At 40.4% G+C, this 19,647-nt stretch overlaps 2 protein-coding genes across 24 annotated transcripts in view; one reads left to right on the top strand and one right to left on the bottom strand.

Moving 5' to 3' along the window:
- Positions 1-8,263, top strand: part of SRPK2 (SRSF protein kinase 2) — a 248,897-nt gene extending 240,634 nt beyond the window's left edge. For all 19 annotated transcript variants that reach the window (XM_089775444.1, XM_089775439.1, XM_089775461.1 and 16 more), the window contains one exon: positions 1,528-8,263. In XM_089775444.1, coding sequence (XP_089631570.1) covers positions 1,528-1,712 — 185 coding nt within the window. In that variant the 3' untranslated portion in view covers positions 1,713-8,263. The remainder of the gene's footprint in view (positions 1-1,527) is intronic.
- Positions 8,264-8,601: 338 nt separating this feature from the next.
- KMT2E (lysine methyltransferase 2E (inactive)) overlaps positions 8,602-19,647 on the bottom strand; it is a 144,778-nt gene continuing 133,732 nt past the window's right edge. For 4 of the 5 annotated variants that reach the window (XM_075909724.2, XM_075909672.2, XM_014580823.4 and 1 more), the window contains 3 exons: positions 13,265-13,353; positions 12,539-12,630; positions 8,602-10,860 (listed from right to left, as the gene is read on the bottom strand). In XM_075909724.2, coding sequence (XP_075765839.2) covers positions 9,361-10,860; positions 12,539-12,630; positions 13,265-13,353 — 1,681 coding nt within the window. In that variant the 3' untranslated portion in view covers positions 8,602-9,360. The remainder of the gene's footprint in view (positions 10,861-12,538; positions 12,631-13,264; positions 13,354-19,647) is intronic. The other variant, XM_014580821.4, reaches the window with a different exon arrangement.

Raw genomic sequence — 19,647 nt, 5'->3', positions numbered from 1 at the left:
CGTGATCGACTGGTTGTGCCCCTCAATTGACCAGTCGATCGCAATTGACAGGTTGGTCACTACGGTTCTACAGCCTTTCTCCACAATGTCCCCATTGCGGACATTTGTAGGGTAGCCATGTGGACTTCTGCCCGTACTTTCACAAAGCATTATGCAGTAGACACACTTTACAATCCACTGCATTCAGGCAGGCGGTCCACCATCTGCATCTGAACCCCCTCCAACTAGAGACTGAGGATACTTCCTCATAGTCACCTGCAGTGGCGTGCCCACAGAGACACTCCTCAAAGAAGAAAAGGTTGGTGACGTGTGTGCATCAGCATGCTCACTATGGTGCCTGTAGTGCCAAGCATGTGTGCTCCTCCACCTGAGAGGGGGAGTACTGCTGCTGAAAAGTTTTGGTTTCAAGCCCTGGAGTGTCAAGTCACCTACAGTGCAGAGCCCACAGAGACACCCATCTCAAAGAACATCAGTTACTGCACAAGGTGAGCAACCTCCCTTTCCTTCAGAATGCCAGAATCTGAGCCTTATGTCAAATTGAGGCTCCATTTTACAACATCCAAATATGCTGAGCATGCAGAAAACCTTTATTCTGCCTCTATATGACATCGTGGGAACAATCAGAAAACTTATCCTGCTATCACATCAATTTATTGGTTTTTTGTTTATTTTTTTGGTCACTGGTGACTTATCTGAGTAATGCACGGATAAGAATAAAAAACTGTATTGGGGGAGTATGCCATGGGACAAAGCTAAAGTTGTTTGCATAGCCACAATTGTAATGCTAATGTTCCAAATAAAATCTGCCTGTGCAGTCATTTCCTAATTTGGGCTTTCTAATGGTGATGGGACAAGGCTTTGTTTTTTGATGAGATTCTATAATTGTCAATTTCAGTTCTAAGATGAAAACAAAGAAAAGGTAATTCTTGTTTTGTAAATGGTGATAGTATTGATAGCAATACTCATGGAACTCACAAGTATAAACTGGAATAGTGCTGACTTAATTTGCTCCAGTCACATAAATGATAAATGACTTTTTCAAATAGTCTTTGCATACAGTGTCAGCAATAGGATATGCTAATCCTATTGATACCAAAGTAAAGTGCATTTCATTATGTTTGATACTATAAACAGCCATTGTTGCATAGCTGATTTATTTAGGATGTACTCAAATTTTATTTAGCTTTTCTTTAAGATGTTATTATCACTAAGTTGATTGTAAATACATGTTTTCTTATGAAAAGGCAGAATGTACCATAATAAAAGTATGTTTACAGTGGTTTACAGATATAGTATACTGTAAATTAAACTACACCTAAATACACTCATTTCAAAGGAAAATAATGCCTTTGGAATGAGCTCTAAAGCCAACTGAATAAAACACTTGATGGGTTGATTTTCAGGGAGAACTGTAATAACATACTAACTAGCCTGCCTAAATAGTTTAGGCATGCAGTGGGAAGAGAAACTGAACAAGTAATAATCAAGGATAATAAGAACTTTCTAAAAGAATATTTTTATATGCAGGAGAACTCCGTCATATTACCAAGCTAAAACCTTGGAGCCTCTTTGATGTGCTTGTGGAAAAGTATGGTTGGCCTCATGAAGATGCTGCACAGTTCACAGATTTCCTGATCCCCATGCTAGAAATGGTTCCAGAAAAACGAGCATCAGCTGGAGAATGTCTTAGGCATCCCTGGTTGAATTCTTAGCAGAATCTTCAATTGTAACATTGAACCAGCATCCGCTTTCCAGTGCATCAAACCTGACTGGTGACTGTCACAAATTCTTTAACAGGATCACAAGTGAGCTGGCTTCATCCTCAGACCTTTATTTTGCTTTGAGGTACTGTTTGACATTTTGCTTTTTGTGCACTGTATTTTTGGGGAAAGATAGTCTTGTCTTCAGCTGGTAGTTTACTAACCCACTCTCTTCAGAAAACACTCAGCGTGTCTTTAAGCATCATTACTTGTGTTGTGTGGCATTCAAAAGTCTAACTTTTGAAAAAACTCCTCCCACCCCCTGTGTTTTGGCAGGTTTTGTAACTATTTATGATGAAATATTTTAGCTAAGTATTATATAATTTACCAGTTTGACATATCAAGTCAGAACTGAGAAAAGGCAAGGAATTGTACAATTTTATTTTCTGACAAAGGGACATCATTCTTGTATTATAGTGTATGTAAATGCACCCTGTAAATGTTCATTTCCATTTAAATATGGGAAGGGGACTCAGATTTCAGAGTAAAGCTACTAAGTTTGAAGAGCTTTGTAGCATATGAATTGCATGTGGCGGAATTCAAGCTGCTTTAAGGATTTGTGTAAACTTTCCATTTCGTAGAAGTTGCTGTACATTGGATTATAAACAAAGTGGCTCTGGTTTACAAGACTTCATTCCACAAATGGCACTTTAAAGGAAGGCTAGACTTCTTTCCAATGATAAAAGTATGCATTATCATTTTAGCACTCCCTTTTAGAATTTTTGCCTATTTTAAGTGCTTTTAAGGAGAGAATAGCAATTTCCCTTACAATGTGATAGTGAAGACATGATACCATATGGTGTTGCCTTTTTATAAGCACTGTAATTTGTATTATACCCAGAAGATTAAAAGTGAGCATGGGAAATACTCTGTCTAGGATTACTGATCTTTTACAATAATATGTGCTTAGAGTAAGAAAAAGATTGATGCAAAAACAAATATAATTTAGGGGATAAAATAATCCAATGTTTGAGACAGCTCATGCTCATTCCATTCATAGCTTTATATGCTCCTAAAACAAATTGCACTAGCTTTTTCCCCCCATGCATTGACATATATAGAAATTAGTTTGCCCTTTGTAAGTTGCACACAAAATTGCAAATGTTTCTAAGGTGTGAAAAAAAAAGCAAAATAGACTCAAATTCATAGGCAATACAGATTTTAGAATGTAAAATATAGAGGTGTATTTTGCCCTCTTTTAGAAGTCAGTGGGATGAATGTAAGTTTATTTCTGGTTTTACATAATTATGGTGCCACTTTTTTGACTGTCCATTATAAATTTATTCACATGCCTTTGCAATAACTAGATTGTGAGAAGATAGCTGTGTTGTAACAATAACCAATTGTTTGAGGTGCTTGCAGTTGTCTAATTAAAGTGTTTTGTTTTTTCCAGACATTGTGCTCGTCATTCAAATGCTTGCTAGTGAATAAATCCAGCTGTTAGTCACATTTCACAGTAGGGTTATTAGCCCAGCATAAAGGAAATGTCAGTTTACAATTCATTTGTAAAATTTCTGTATATGTGCTGAAAATATATTAATACATCAAGCTAAAATAGCACAGTTTAATTTAATTCATTGCTTGTTCAGACTCAGAAATGGCATTCCACAGAACTTCAAGTAACCTGTGCATGTTTTGCCCTTCTGTGTATACTCCAATAATTTAGCAAAATTTAAAATAATCCTAATTTTTAGAGTGCAACACAATACGTTGTTGTTCAAAACTTCAGCCACACTTGGCGATGCCAACATTTGGGTTTCAGAGCAGAGGGTAATGAGCCATTCACTTGAGAACTTCATATTGGTATTAAAAAAAAGGGAGAAAGGTAGCAGCCAAGATAATATTGATGGTGTAAAAGACAAAATACTGCAATGAAAACAACAGAAATAAAATGTTCTGCTTTTAGGTTCATCTTGCTGCAACAAGAAAAAAAATTTTCAGTACAGGAGGGAAAGAAACTTAAGGATTGAAATATTAGTTTAAAATGTATTGCACTCTCTAGGCACGAAACCAAATATTCCAATATATTGTAGATATTTTTACAGAAGTTATTGATAGCCTAATATTTAATCAATAGCAGTAACTTAAACATTACCATTTCACACACTTACTATGCTGTCTTTTACCCATTTCTTTCAAAAGCTGTAGCTACTCACTCAGTTTAAACTGACAGCATGTATATATATGACTGTCTTATACAAAATATGAAGTCTTGCTTCCAAGCTAGATAGTCACTTTACGAACGCAATGGCTTTGAACACCTCAGTAAATTGTAATTATATGGGATTGAGGGGATTTGAATAAGGTTGTTCTTCAAGGAGTGTCTCTGGGAGTGTTCCACCTTAGGTGTTTTGGTGCTGCAGCGCACCTGGCTGGAAAATTTTACTAAAAGTGGCTTTGACAGCTAGCTCTCACGCGCAGAAGCACTACACACGCCTGGCGGCTAATGCACGTGTGAGAGACTGTCACCTCAGTTCCTTCTCTGCTGCTGGCGGCGTCAGTTGGAACCTGCAGTGCTCTCTACAGATTTCTCCTCAGCGAGACAGCTAGTCTTTTCCTTTACTTAGCCTTTTCATTATATTTTTATTATCCTCCCCCCCCCCCAAAAAAAAAGACAACGACAACCAAGTGTCTTCCTCAGACACAGAGAGAGGTGCGGGCTCTGCAACCTGTGCTTCCCCTCAGGGGATTCCTCTCTCCTGCACTGAGGAGTTTCTTTTCCCTCAGCTTCAGCTCCATCCTCCTCACATAAGACTGAGTGTGATTTTTTTTCCACAGATTTAATATTTTTTTTCTTCGTCTTTTTCACAGCGTTCTCCCAAGCAGGAGCTCTGTTTTAAACACTGTTTTCTCCTCACATGCTTTCAAACTTGCAGTCAGACTAGCACTTTCAGTGCATACACTGTCTGGACAATTACAGCGCAGTTTACTGTCATCAGTGAAAATTTGGCAGCCAGGGCAGGAGAGCCAGAGGGTTTGCAGCTCCACCTGGATCTACCTCAAACACTCCCTCAGACCAGCGTCAGACCCTGGCCACCCTGCATCCTTGCTATTACTATCACCAGCGGTGATGTTGGATAAAGCAGTTCCCACTGGTGCAGCTGTGCCTCTTCCAAACAGAAGCGAGCACATGATGTAGCAGCAAAGAGGGAATCCCCTTCACATAAGAAAGGGTGATCCCTGAACTCTAAGCCAGCTCCGTCCCTGCTGGGGATCCAGATAAGCACTTACTAGGGCAGTGTTCACCCACTGTGTCTCGAGGGTCTAAGGACTTGGTCATTGTACCTAAACATGCTGATAAGCCCAAGCCTGTCATGTTTGAACAGCACAGGGCTACAACAGTATCGGTCTTACCGACACCAAGCATTGCTGTACGTAAAGGCAGCGCAGGGACCAGAGCGCAGTTACCTCCCCCAGCACCTGCACCAGCCCCTCTGCTTGCAAAGCCAAAGCATATAATATTATTTACCACCAGTGCCTCCTTTTTGGTCCACAGACTATTCTATGATCTCTTCAGTGCCCGTGACACCCTTGTTTGCCACTGATTCCTCCTCGCACTCCGAGGGGTTTTCCATGTCTATGCCTGGCACTTCCATACCTCTGTTCTCTGGTGAGGAGGATCAGGCTTCTATCATGATCTCAACTCCTCCCAGACACTACGCAGAGGTGCAAATTCCCTCACTTACAAGCAGCCTTACCACACTGGCAACAAGGAATCCACTACTTCCTCACCCACTTACACACATCTCTCCTTCCTCCCCTGGGGACACACTCATGCCTCTGCAAGCCCTATCTGGGGATGATTTCAAGGCTTTCCAAGACCTTTTCAAGAGGTCTCATTAGCCACACTGCCAGAGACCCAGCATAAACTTACGAGCATCCTTCTATACCGCTTCATCCATGAGGCTCGTTCTCCCCATGGATCCCGCCCTCATGGACCCAGCCAAGCAACTTTGGCAAACACCCACCACCCAGTGAGCAAGAAGGTGGGTAGGAAATATTACATGGTTCCTCAGGATGCTGAGTTTTTATTCTCACGTTCCTCCCCTAACTCCATACTAATTGAGGCAGTGAATCAGCGGAGCAAGTTGCCAAATGCACCCCTCCTGATGAGTGGAAATGACTAGACATAATGGGCAGATGGTCATACTCCTCTGTCTCCCTACAGCTACACATTGCTAATTACATTCATCACATATTTGAGCAAATTGCAGATTTTATTCAGTTCCTCCCAGAGGATAAAATAGAACAAATGAGAGTGAACACCAACAAGGGTCTCCTGATAGCCAGAACAGCCTTCCAAACTGCTTTGGACTCAGCTTCATGAGTCCTGATACAGCTTCATGAGTCCTGGCCATCTCTGTGGTGATGAGAAGAGCCTCCTGACTCCACCGCTCTGGTTTCCTAAAGGAGGTCCAGACGAAGGTGGAAGACCTTTCGTTCGAGGGCCCGAAGCTCTTCGCTGATGGCACAAATGCTTCTTTACAGTCCCTCAAAGATGCCAGGGCCACACTTAAAATGCTGGGCATCCAGGCTCTTGCACCAAAATACAAAAAAAACCCAATCCTTATGTTCAGAGATACAGATTTTCCCTTTTTGGTCATTCTCAAAGACAATATGACCCTAGAAAGCACCAATGTCAAGGGAGAAGGATCTCAAAACGGATAGTATAATGCATATGAATAGCATATTCAATCTTCGGAAAAGAACCACCTGCACACCTTTGTGCACATTCAACGAGGGCCATGGCAGCATCAACAGCCTGTGTACAGGGCATCTCTCTGGCCAATAGATGCAAATTGGATATGGTCCCCTGGTCCTCTACTTATATATTTGCTGCTCACTATGCTCTAGACTCCTACACATCCAGAGAAACTGTGTTGGGACATACAATCCTTACCACGGTCCAAAAGGATACTACACGGTCCGAAGCTTGTAGTCACCTAAGGTGGAGCACCCACAGGGACACTCAAAGAAAAAGAAGGAGGGTTACTCATTCTCTGCAGTAATTTATGTTCTTCGAGATGGGTGTCATTGTGGGTGCTCCACCATCCACCCTTCCTCCCCCCACAGCTTGGATATTATTTCCATACTTTTCTGGGGCAAAGGAGGAACTGAGGTGACCGTATCTCGTGCATGCGCCTCAGCCACCTAGTGTGTGTAGTGTTTCTGCACATATGCATGCTAGCAGTCAAAGCCTCTACTAATAAAATCTTCTGGCCAGGTGCATTGCGGCAGCAAAACACCTAAGATGGAGCATGCACCGGGACACCCATCTCAAAGAATGTCAGTTACTGCAGAGGATGAATAACCCACTCTTACTTTTTCAGTGCTGGGCTCTGGTCATTGGCATTGATTGTAAGCTATTTGATCTTTTAATAAAAGAGTTGATGGGTCTTGGTCAATTCCTAGTAGACTTTGGTTGCTAGACACAGAGGAAAAGACAAGGATATAAATAGCAATGGAACAATGATCTTTCCTGGAGTTAGTAAGAAAATTGATTTCTAATACTCTTACCAGTCCAATGTGTTTTCAGTTGCAAAGTAGCAGTTGCACATTAAGACAAAACAACAGTTCCTCTTAACTTAGTCTTGCATATTAGCTTTTTATAAACTAGTGGATGTTCTTGATTCTTAAAGCACTAACATCTGCATTCAGCTATAGTAGAAAAGTTACTTGATACCCACATACATTCAGCTAGTTTTGCAAGGCTAATTAAATTTGTATTGTTTCATTAAAATTATATACAACCCACTAAATTAGCTTAAAATCTGAAATAATTTGTCCTTCCACAGATTGGTATTTAATATGACTAAAGGGATTATAAATAGCTGCATTCAAGCATAGTGGCAGGATTTTAGTTAGCACAAAGATTATCTTATCATAGGTGCAGGAGGCCCCCGCTTTATGACTCCCCGCACTTAATTATCTTTTCTGTAAGCGCGGAAGGGGCTGAAATCCCCCGACTTACATCCTCAGCCCTGCATTTACGATGGCGTATGACACTTGTCATAAATGCGGGCTTGAGTTACAATGCCAACTTGTGGCACTATCCCTGGAGCTGATCGCATCACAAGTTGGGGGCAGCCTGTATATATTCATGTTTTGTTAAATCTGTTACTCTCTAGCCACAAAAATGTGCTCATCTCCTCTTGGTAATAAAACTTCATAATTTTGTCATTTTTATTTTGAAATGTCTTCACAGTGTAGGTAGTCATTTGTTTTAAGTGCTGCATTTCAGAAATGCAAAATCTGACATCATTAATGTTGCCACAACTGGAATTCTGCTTTGAACTTTTAGAATAGAAAACATACCTAAAAGTATGTGCAAATGCTACTGTGGTCTGTCTTCTAGATCAGAATAACCAATATTTGAATCAGATTTGGTATGGATCTAGTCTGTAACTGTACCAGTGTATTAATATTGATCATGTACAATGCATAAACTGTGTGGATTAGTTTTGTATAATGTAACATGTTTCAGTAAACTGACACTACATTGATATTTCAAGTAGTTTTTTCCTCATCTCTAATCACTAAGATCAGCAAAAAAAAAAACCTAACCTTTAATGCAGTGGATCTCAAACTTACTTGATTCCCTCCCCTCCCCCACTTTGTGTCTGTAGTAGTTTACATCCCCTACCTTTAAAGTGAGGAAGACGGGAGCAGCAGCAGCAGCTGCTAGCAGTGCACCCAGTTCTGAAGACAGCAGAGAATTAAGAGTGTTATCTATTGTCACCTTTACTTTTGTGCTGCTGCTGGCGGCAGGGATACCTTCAGAGCTAGCGGGTCCCAGTCACCAAATCTTATTTTTCCTTAAATACACACCACTCAGGGCCAGTTGGTTAAAACTGACATAATTGTGATTTATTAACATGAATTAAAATGCCCAACCAGTGCTGTAATGTGACAGTATATTAAAAAATTGAAGATCATATACTGTACTACTTCCACAAAGATCACACATTTTTGCAAAAGAGACTTGTCATTATGTACAGTACTATATCAAATGAAAGGCGCCTTAAGCAATTTTACACGCAAAAGAAACAGTATTTACAGCAGTTGTCAGATATTAGAAACAATCTATACATTAAATTTTACATTTTTGCAAGTAACTGATGAAACAAAAGTCATGTCCACGCCAAACTATAAAAATTTGTATTGCATTGTTTTCTAGCAATATGCACACAAAGAACTGTTGACAGAAGAAAATGAAAAACCTATTCGTGCCATCTCTTATCAGTGTACTTATTTAATTACATATGTATAAAAAGTAATATAGAAAACATTCACTAAATGAATTTTAACTGCAACAATAAAATTGAAAGATTATGCAGCATCAAATCTGCCAGAAAAAACTGCTGGAATGTTCACTTACAAAATAAAAAGATATACCTAATACTGGCTGAACAGCACATTTTTCAGGAATTTTAAAAAAGCAAAAATAATGGAAAGAATACAATGAAAGAGCACTGGTGTTTGCTTTTATACAAAGTATCATGTACAAGCTTTAAAAAGTACCTTGAACAGGTACATATGAAATATATACAGTTTATTTTACAGAAACATTTTTAAAATGTTTAGGAGCAAGGGTCCCATTTTAATGCCACCCAGAACCATGGTAATTATTTTGAAAAGTTGGTGGCACCTGTGCTCTGTGAATAGGAATTTGTCCAGGCACTGGTGAAGCCTGCTGAGGTCCTTGCACCCCATGAGGAAGGGTTACAGAGCTAGGATGAGGACAGAACCCTGAAGCTGTAGGTGTTGGAATACTGTTTGGTCCTTGAGGTTGGATATGAGGACCTTGACCTGGTAGTGGACAGTGAGGTCCTGTTCCAGTAGGTGGATGCTGAGGTGCAGGTCCCAAGGTTGTATGATGGGGAGTTTGTGGTGAATAGGAAGATGCACTTGAAGGAAAATGTGGAGGTCCTTGATGTGATGGATGATGTAACCCTTGTGCTGAGGCTGGGTGATGCCCAGAGCCTAAAACATTGGAGGGCGGAGGTGGGGGAGGTGGAGGAGCTGAGTTTACTACATGCTGGTGTTGTGCTTGTAGACCTTGATGTCCAGTTGTGGAATGAGGTTGATGGAGGGGTAGAGGACCTGGGGGTGGAGGTGGAGGTGGCAAATGGTGACCAGCAGCTTGAGAATGAATGTGTGATCCAGGTGCTACTGCCACAGCATGAACTGGACCTACTACGTGTGCTACAGAATGCTGCTGATGGGAACTTTGCTGCTGTACAAGATGAGGTCCTGGAGCAGGTGGAGGTGGTGGTGGAGGAGGAACAGCAGATGCTGAAGCCTGATGATGAATACTAGGGTTCTGAGAGGGCAAAAAGTGCCCTGAAGTTACATGGTGTCCTGGGACTGCTTGCTGGCCTGTAGTGCCAGGAAGTGCTTGATTTGGTCCAGACGAGAAAACAGTTTGTTGGGGTATGCTACCCTTTATCTGACTATAACTCTGAAAGCTTCCAGAGGGCTGCTGGTTTTGATAGTAAGTAGACGAAGGGGGTGGGGGAGGGGGTGGGGGTGGCGCACTGTTGTTCAAACTTTGTTGGCTAAACTGACTATAAGTTGCAGAAGATTGTCCTGAAGGTGCCTGGGTGAACAACTGTCCACTAGCCTGCTGCTGACTACCAGGCTGTAGGTTCTGTGCTGCTGGATAAAAACTTCTGTGTGTTTCTCTCTGAGGTGTTCCAACTTGAGGTGACTGTGGATGATGAGGTCTGTACGGAGATCCTAACTGTTGTGAGTGAGGCTTTGGTGAAAGATAACCATGCTGTACAGGTGTGTGAGGAGTAGACGACTTTGGAGGATTTTCTACATGAGGTGAAGGGGGACAATGCAGTTTCAAAGGTGCAGAAGGCAGCTTTTGTGAATGGCAAAGTTGCTCTGTTGAACTGCGCAAATGCGACTGAGATGGGTGAGTTTTTGAAAGTACTTGGACATTATTTGTCAGTTGTTTTTGTTGCAGCTCAGATTTCGGATGGTTCACATTCTCAGTCTCTGGAGCATTAACTGAAGTTTCCCAGTGAGAATCTGGTTTTGTGGGTGTTCTGCCAATTGATTGCACTGAAACTACAGGACCAGGTGAAGAAGGCTAGGTAGATAAGGAGAAAGAACAGGTCAGTGTAACTCCATACAAAAACATTTTAAAATGTATACATTAAAACCACTGTTTCTTAATTAAACTTGCTGGATAAAAGTTATTTTTATTTCTCTGATAAAAGTAATTTAGAAATAAAAAAAAGTTGCTTTCCATTGGCAGATGCACAGGGTAGATGCTCATTATTTGAAATAAGATACTGTTGGTAAGTCTAAACTTTCTTAATAGTAGCAGTATCCTCATAATAAAGTGTTAACAAAATGCACTGAAACTTGCGATTTATACATCATACAAAGTGTCCTAGGTTTTAAAAAACCAAACCAAACAGGAAGATGGCTGCTACTTGAAAGATGTTTAGTATGTTATTTAAAAGCCCTGGACTGCTGATATTAAGGGATTTACTTCAAGCTCTATACATAATAATTTTTAAAAAAATGTTTAGGTTTCACTTCTAATCTAAAAACTTAGGATAATATGAACAAACTGACCATTTAATATTATGCAGTAGCACAATTCTCTTCATATCAGAGTTAATTACCCTTACTCTTTAAAAAAAATGTTTTTTTTTTTAATTTATTTGAGCACATTATTGTACAAGGAATCTGAACTCTAGAGATCTGGGATTTTTAATCAAAATGCAAAACCATTTGTCTCCAACAAAAAAAAGTCACTGCAATTGTAATGGTGACTTGGTTACTATCATTCAACGTGACATACCAAATTTTAATTCAACTGAGCCTGTGATCTGTAGTGCCTAAAAAGATTGTATCCATTCATACTCCAGAAAACTGGGATAAAAGCAGATGAAATTAGCATAGTTAAGTGTTTTGAATGATCAGAAAATCTTGATTAAAAAATAGTACCACTTTTACTATGCTAAGTTATGATGATCTTAAATGTACTTATGGATGTTGGAAAGTCCATTGCAACTGAGAATTCCTATCATGAATGAATTCAATAGTAACTTTGTACTTTTGGTGAAAATACTCAGAGTAGACATGTTAGGCTGTATCCAACAAAACCAGCAAAGAGTCCTGTGCCTACATTGGTGGAGAAAATTGATGTAGGATATGCAATTCTAGCCATGACAATTGCATAGCTGATGTAGACGTACCTTACATCTATCTTCTGGGGTGGGCCAACAGCAGGAGGCTGACAGGAGGAGTAAGGGAAGTCAACAGGTGTTTTTTCCCTAAGTATGAGGAGTACTGCAGTTGATAGGGGTGCCATCAGCATTTGATTTAGTGGGTAAATCAATGCTGGAAGATCGACTGCCACAGCATCGATCTCCACAGCAGTAAAGGCAAGCCCTCAGATTAACAGATTTATTAGGGCATAAACTTTTGTGGGTAAAACCCACTTCATGAGATGAACTGGAGTGGAAGTTACAGAGGCAGGAGTATATAAAAGAAAAAAAGAAGTTACTTATGTTAATTAAGCTAATCAAGTCAGGGTGGGTATAGCTGTTCACAGCAGGTGATATGGAGATGTGACTAACGAGAGAGGTGAAACTGCCTTTGTAGTGCATTAACTAGTTAAGATCCTTATTCAATCCTAAATTGATTGATACATACTAATATTATCAAATTTCACATCAGCGCAGATGTGAGTTTGTTTCTAAAAACAAACTCAAAATCTTTACGTGCACATATGCGTGCAAAGAGAATATTACCTTGCTTACTTTTGAAGGACTACTACAAGTTTTCTGAGACGTTTCTGGGGACTGACATTCAGTTGTGGACTCTGGATTTTCAGGATCAGGATCTATAAACAAAACGACAGTAAAATATAGCAATGTGATAAACATGACTTTTGTAAACACTACGGGTGCGTCTAGACTGGCAAAATTTTGCGCACAAGCAGCCGCTTTTGCGGAAAAACTTGCCAGCTGTCTACACTGGCCGCTTGAATTTGCGCAAGAGTACTGACTTTGTAATGTACAAAATCAGTGCTTCTTGCGCAAATACTTTCATGCTCCCGCTCAGGGATAAGCCCTCTTGCGCAAGAGGGCCAGTGTAGACAGGCACACCTTAATTTTTTGCGCAAGAAAGCCCGATGGCTAAAATGGCCATCAGAGCTTTCTTGCGCAAAAGTGTGTCTAGATTGGCACAGATGCTTTTGCGCAAAAGCATCCATGCCAATCTAGAAGTTCTTTTGCGGAAATACTTTTAACAGAAAAACTTTTCCATTAAAAGTATTTCCCCAAAATCATGCCAGTCTAATTCAGTGAAAGAAAGGACCTTAAGTTATAACTGAGGAAAGATATTTGAATGAGACTGAGTATAGGCTACAACATAATGATTTTTATCCTACAGATGATGCAGATCCAAACAGAATGGCTAAGAACCAGGTGTATTAGTTCAATGAATCCATTTTCTGGAGTTATAAGCCAACTTACCACTGTCCTTGTCTTTCCTATGATCACTGAGAAGTAAAGCTCTCTGATAACTTCGCTCCCTCACTTGTTCCACTGAAGTTGAAGCAGTCCTTTAAAAAACATAAAATATTCTTTACATGAAAGAGATCTTAACTGCATACTTCAGATGTCAGGATGTATATAATTGAACCTCAACTATAAGGTAAGAGCAGCTGCTTGGGCAACAGTACTGTATAGCACTCACTTGTTCCTGTACAGACAACATACACAAAAAAACAAATGTTCCCGTCTTTGTAAATGTGGTCAGTTGGGCTGCTCATGCTAGATTATCTCATGTCAAGACATGTAGTAAATTCAACAATTTCTGTAACTTGTTTATCTGAACAGAAACGGAAGTTTGCTCTGATTAATGATATGCCTGTTAACAGGAAGAAATTGGGATCTTTTTTCTTAGTGTAGAAACTACATGGATGAGAAAGGGAAGGAAGCTCTGCCACTGATGTAAATTGGGCATACAAAGTTAGTGGACATTTCTGAAAATTTATAGATATGAAAATCTCTGTGGTTACATTTCTCCATTTGTAAAATGAAGATAATATCACATAGGGTGATGTAGTGACTAGTTCGTTGTCATCTGTAAATCAGTTCTGGAAGATGCTACATTGAGCACCAAGTATTTTTTGTCAGTGCCCAAGCCATGTGGGCTAGTGCTGACAGTAGTGCGAGGCATTAGTAGTGGCAGTAGAGAACACTGTTCCTGTATTCTAAAATGTTTTGATTAGATATCAGTGATGAAATTACTCTATAGTGGTCTTTAGCTTCTGAAACACATTCAGTTTCTTAAATTTGTAAGGAGGCAAGTCAATCATTAGGTAAACTTACCACATGAAAGGACTTAAGTGTATTTATATACACACACACACACACGAGTTAGTAGGACAAAGTCCTACTTTAGTATGGTCCATCAAACTTCTGAATAATGTTTTCTGGGAACAAGTACAAAACAATGTTTTTGGCTTACTAAGTATCCCTCATACATGAGAGCAGAACAAGGACAAATTAACAATGAGGGAGTCACGATGGCCTCACCAAATATAACCAGAACAAACAAAACCAAGTCCTTGTCAAATATTTAAAATTGACAATTCTGTTACACACTAGATTATATAATGTGTTTATCAGTATTCTAGAATCTTATAACTGGTATAGTTTATTATATAATGAATCAGAAAAGAGGGGCGTTTCTAGAAAGCAGGGTATTATCTTGGGCATTAAAGTGTATGTAGAATTAAGTTTAAAGCCTTGTCTGTATATACTCAGTGAGCTCACTGACCAACCATACCTCAACTGACCACTGAGGTACGGTACTTCGTACTATGCTGAAATAAACCCATTCCTTGCATCTGAACTATGGAGTCAACAGTGGTTTTATCTGCCATCACCAAGCAGTGTTTGTTTGCTTTGCTACGTTGGTAATCCTGAACATATCCTTAGAGGTCTCTAATAATGCTTAATGGGGAGAAAAGACTAGTATGTCTTCCTCCCATCACTCTTCCTGCAGCACAACGTCACCAACATGTCTGGGCTGCTATCTCTGCAGCTCTTGGGGATGAATTAGTGATTTGGCACCACATGATCTGGTAACAATTCCTCTGCTGCTTGCTACCAGACTGCCTCCACAACAGCAGACAATGGCAATTTATTTTACTCCTGCTCATTCTTATTTTACAAGTGCAATTTTCTCAGACAGTATTCTTCATTTTCATCATTCTTTCTCCTCTACCCTGGATCAGTAAACCTTTCTGTCACTGTAGTCTTTCCTTTCTGACTTGGCAGGTAAGGATGCACACTGTCAAATTCAAGTAGTGCTCTATATGTAAGATAGGCTTCCAAGGCAGGTGGTGGGTTGTACTCAGAATTCTATCTCCAACTGTGCTAAATGGTGAAGACCCAGGGCCACAATTTGGACAGGCAAGTGAGGTCCTCTACACATCAAGTCAGCTGCAACTCCAATGGGGAAAAATAGACCAGGGAACCCCAGTGGTGAAAGCACTTGACTCAGGGGATTATACAGATCACTCCTTCCCAAGCCAACCACGTAGAATCAGATGAAAAATTCCTGCCTTCCAAGGGGGCATGGTACACAAATGGGGGAAGGATTCTGAGATTCTCAAAGGGCTCTAAGTCCCCAAGAAGGCAAACCACAAAAGGCCTCACCAAAATTTCAGCAGAACTTTTACATTCACTGAAGACACTAAAAAGGTTTTTTACAAAACAAGAGCACAAAAAAATCCACCAGCTAAAATGTCCTCTGACAACGACAACTTCCCCACTGAGGAAGAAGAGCTATCTGGATCTGATATCTGAGCAGTCTCCTGAGAATAAACCTCACCTCTCATACATCCTCCCAAAACTTCAATAGCCTTTCACTCCTTCAAGAAAGTGATGAGGAATTAATGGATAAGGACAAACATGTTAAAAGCAACCTTAGGCTCTATAATGTTCAAGAACCGAAGAGATCTAACGCCAAGATATGAAAGGATGATATACTGTAGAGCTTCCTTCCTAGTGGGGGATTTATATCCTAAGGAACTCACAGATAGAAAGATGAAAACCCTTAGCAAAAAGGGCTTTGAATCCTCCTCTGCCACTACCTGAGTGTTCCTAGCAACTACCTGACTTGCAAGAGCATCTCCTTTCTGGCTGGAAGATCTCAACACCAGGAATGACAGCCATCATCCTGATTTCTGCTCCTATTTAGAGTCTCCCTGCCAAAAGCTAATGCCTCAATGGATTCAGTACGGTTCTCAGCTCATTAGCCAGGTACATTTTTTTTCAAAAATAAACCTATTTTAAATTAAATATGAATGCAATACAAAATATGTTAAGGCCTAAACTTATATCTTAAAACATTTACATGAAAATACGCTGACTTCATGAGCCTCTCTCAAAAACAGGGACAACTTTTTTCTAAATAAAGAATAAATAAAGGGGGAGAAGTCTGACTTTTGGAGCCAAGCTTTATAAATATGGCATAAGAGGACATGTATGGCATTAAGAGCTCGGTCCTGGAAGTGGGGGAGAAGACCCTAGAGCAGTGGTCCCCAACCTTTTGGGGCTGCTGGGCGCCCGGGGGCGGGGCCGCCCATGCGCCCTGCGGCGGCACCGCACATGTGCCACGTGCCTGGGGGGGGGAGAGAGCTGGCCCAGATGATTCGGCAGGTGCACCTAAATGCTCTGGCGGGCACCATGGCATCCACGGGCACTGCATTGAGGATCACTGCCCTAGAGATTGTGCTACTAGGTGCAAGAAAATAGCAGTCACCAAAAGTGTTGGGACCCAACCTCGGACTTCCAGAAACACCATCATGTATCTTCCATCAAAATTAGGTAAGATCACCTGAATGGTTTCATATTCCTATTTTACTGCATATCTTTACCTGAGTTCTGATTGGCTTAGTCCTCAAATTTTAATATTTATAACACCACAGAATCTTACTCTCTAGCTCATTAAAATACAGTAGATGTACCCAAAACATTTAAGATTGTTTTGTTTAATAAAAATAAATTGTATATACTACTGTTTAATTAAATTCCAATTAATATCCAAATGCAACTTAAGATAAATGAGCACAAAGTTAATCAATAACCAATATCAGGCACCATTTTCTAACATACTATAATGTACAAATCAGAATCTGAAAATATTAAGTGCTGCCCCATCTATTCTTCAATGACCACACAAAAGACAATCTGATCCAGAAACACAATATCTCATCTTTCTGCATATGGAAATGGTAGTGTTCCCACACAAGAAAAGTGCTCTTGTATACATTGACAAAGATGGTATAAAAATCAAGTATGGGGCAAGGAAAGGGACGGTAGCTATTCTCAATCTCAAAAGGCTCAAAATAAATTGATAAGAAAATGAAATTTTGGATTGAGACTCTATTCCCGTTACAGAGGAATTCTTAACTTCAGTAGATCTAGCAGAAGCATATCTCTGTATCCCCATCAAAGTGTCATTACACTCTTCTAATGTTTGCCTATGGCAGGAAACATCATTGGATATCCAACTCCCATTTGGCCAGTCCTCTCATCTCAGGGTTTTTCTCCAAAATGGTGGCAGTGATAATAGTGAGAGTCAAGTTGAGGGGAACTCATCCCATTCCTTGATGACATCCTGACCAGCACACAGGGCCACAGCTTGGATAATGAATCTCCTTCAGGTTGATGATTTCATCATCAGTGCCTAAGGAAAGTTCTCAGTTTCTATCCAGGAATTTATTTTCTTGCTTTAGAGCTGCAGGTACTAGGTTTCCAACTCCTAGTGTCCTGGATAGCGACCAGTCCATGGTCAAAATAATTCATCAGAGTCTTCATACCACACCCCAGACTATAGTAGGTTATGTACAGGTTCTGACATAAAAGATCAACTCCTTACACTGGTGGTCAGCCGAAATCAGTGTCTGCAAAGGTATGCCCATCTGCATTCTAGATCCTTTAGTCGTTGCGATTGAGACCAGCCTGGAGGGTTGGAGAGATCACTTAGAGACTTAAACAGTCCAAGGAAGAAATGCTTCATAGCATATACCTCCAAGGGCTGACTGAGAATAGTCAAGCTAGCTCTGCTAAATTTCTGCTTAACCTAAGGATGAACCACATCCTGGTTCAGACAACACTATTACAATGGCATATTTAAACCACCATGATGGAACTACACATGGAAGCAATGTAAATAATGGGGCGGGTGGAACAGTTCCTCTTTTCCATCAGAGCACCCTATATTAAACAAGACCTGAATCAGCTGGCAGACTAGATCAGTAGGAACAGAGTCAACAATTCTGATTTTCAATCTCATTCAAACGTTCAGCCCCCTTCAGTCAAACTGTTCTTGGATCATACAAAACACAAAGAGGACAAAATATTTCACAATGGAGGCAGGCTGCAGTTTCATAGGGACAGATGCCTCATTGCACAGATGACTGCAAGACATACTCGCTGCATTTCCACCCTTTCCACTACTGACAAGGGTGGTTCAAAAAGGAAATGAGAACAGACAATAGTAATGCTAAGCACTCCTTTTTGGCCAAGGAGACCTTGGTTCTCAGACGTGACAGAGCTGTCAATGGAGTTCCCCATCCAGCTTCTACAGAGACTGGACCCCTTCTTACAAGGTCCTCTTCACTTGGACTCAATACACTTTCAGCTAATAGCCTGGGTATTGAAGTCTTTCCTCCAGAGTCATTGCTTCGTCTAGAAGAGTATGAATAGTAAAAGTGTACTTCTCTATCTTGTCCAAATTCAACAAAAGTGCCAAGAGCACAGAGCAAATCCCAGAACTCCAAGATTTCAAACCATTCAGGACTTCTGAGAAGGCATAGATCAAGGCCTTCAGCCCAGTACCACTGAGTCTCAGGTGTCCGCTCTTAGTAGTGTTCTACTTACTTGCAGTATTATTAGTCACATATGTTATCAGGCTACTCTTCCCAAAATGGGATCTTTTATTAGTTCTGAGCACCCTGATAAGCTGTATTTTTGAGTGTCTGATGTCAGAGTCAACATTTTATTTATCCATTATAACTAGTATATTAGTAGCTGTCACATCCACCAGGAGAATGGTGGAGTTTCCAGCTATATCTATACAGGAGCCTTACTGCATGTTATAGGAGGACAAGGTGATGTTCGGCACACCAGAATACCTTCCCCTAAGGTAAAGTCCTCCTTCCTTGCTTCCCAAGAGGTTTTGCTTTCTTCATTATATCCAAAATCACAGCATCAAATGAAAAGAGATGGCACACCTTAATGGTCAGAAGAGTATTGAAAATCTTTCAAGCACATCGACTCCACATGACGATTAGGCTCCCTATTTATGCCTTTTCACCCAAAATGCTAGGGACTCAGAACTTTCAAGTCCTTAATCACTATGGGGCTTTGGACTGTGCATTGTGGAAGCCCACAATGTTGTGGTTCCTGTGTAAGAAGGGATCATGGCACACTCCATAAGAGCCTTACCAACCTTCTGATTGTAACAAGTGAGCATATCCAGTAGAAATCTGTGACAAGGTCTCTAGTTAGCACTTTCATTAAGCAAGCACTACAAGGCGGACTTTCTATCTTCTACAGAGGCCTCTTTCAGAGATTTGAATGAGCTCACTATTAAAAAGGATGGTATTTCTTTCCTAACAAAAACTTTCCTCCCTACATCTATTTGTTGCTTGCTTCTTTCCCAGATATCCTGAATTATGGGAGATGGTAGGCTGCAGAACAGAAAAATTCTTACCAATAATTACCTTTCTGCTAGCAGCATCTTCCACTATTATGCACACCCTGGATGGTTTAGGAGTCAAAGGGGTAAACTATTAACTGGAATTGTGACCATATGACCATCTTCCTTGGTCTAA

This window comes from Pelodiscus sinensis, chromosome 1 (genome assembly GCF_052426305.1).
Source record: "Pelodiscus sinensis isolate ZL-2025 chromosome 1, ASM5242630v1, whole genome shotgun sequence".
Lineage (NCBI taxonomy): Eukaryota > Metazoa > Chordata > Testudines > Trionychidae > Pelodiscus > Pelodiscus sinensis.
This window is presented reverse-complemented; position numbering and strand designations above follow the sequence as displayed.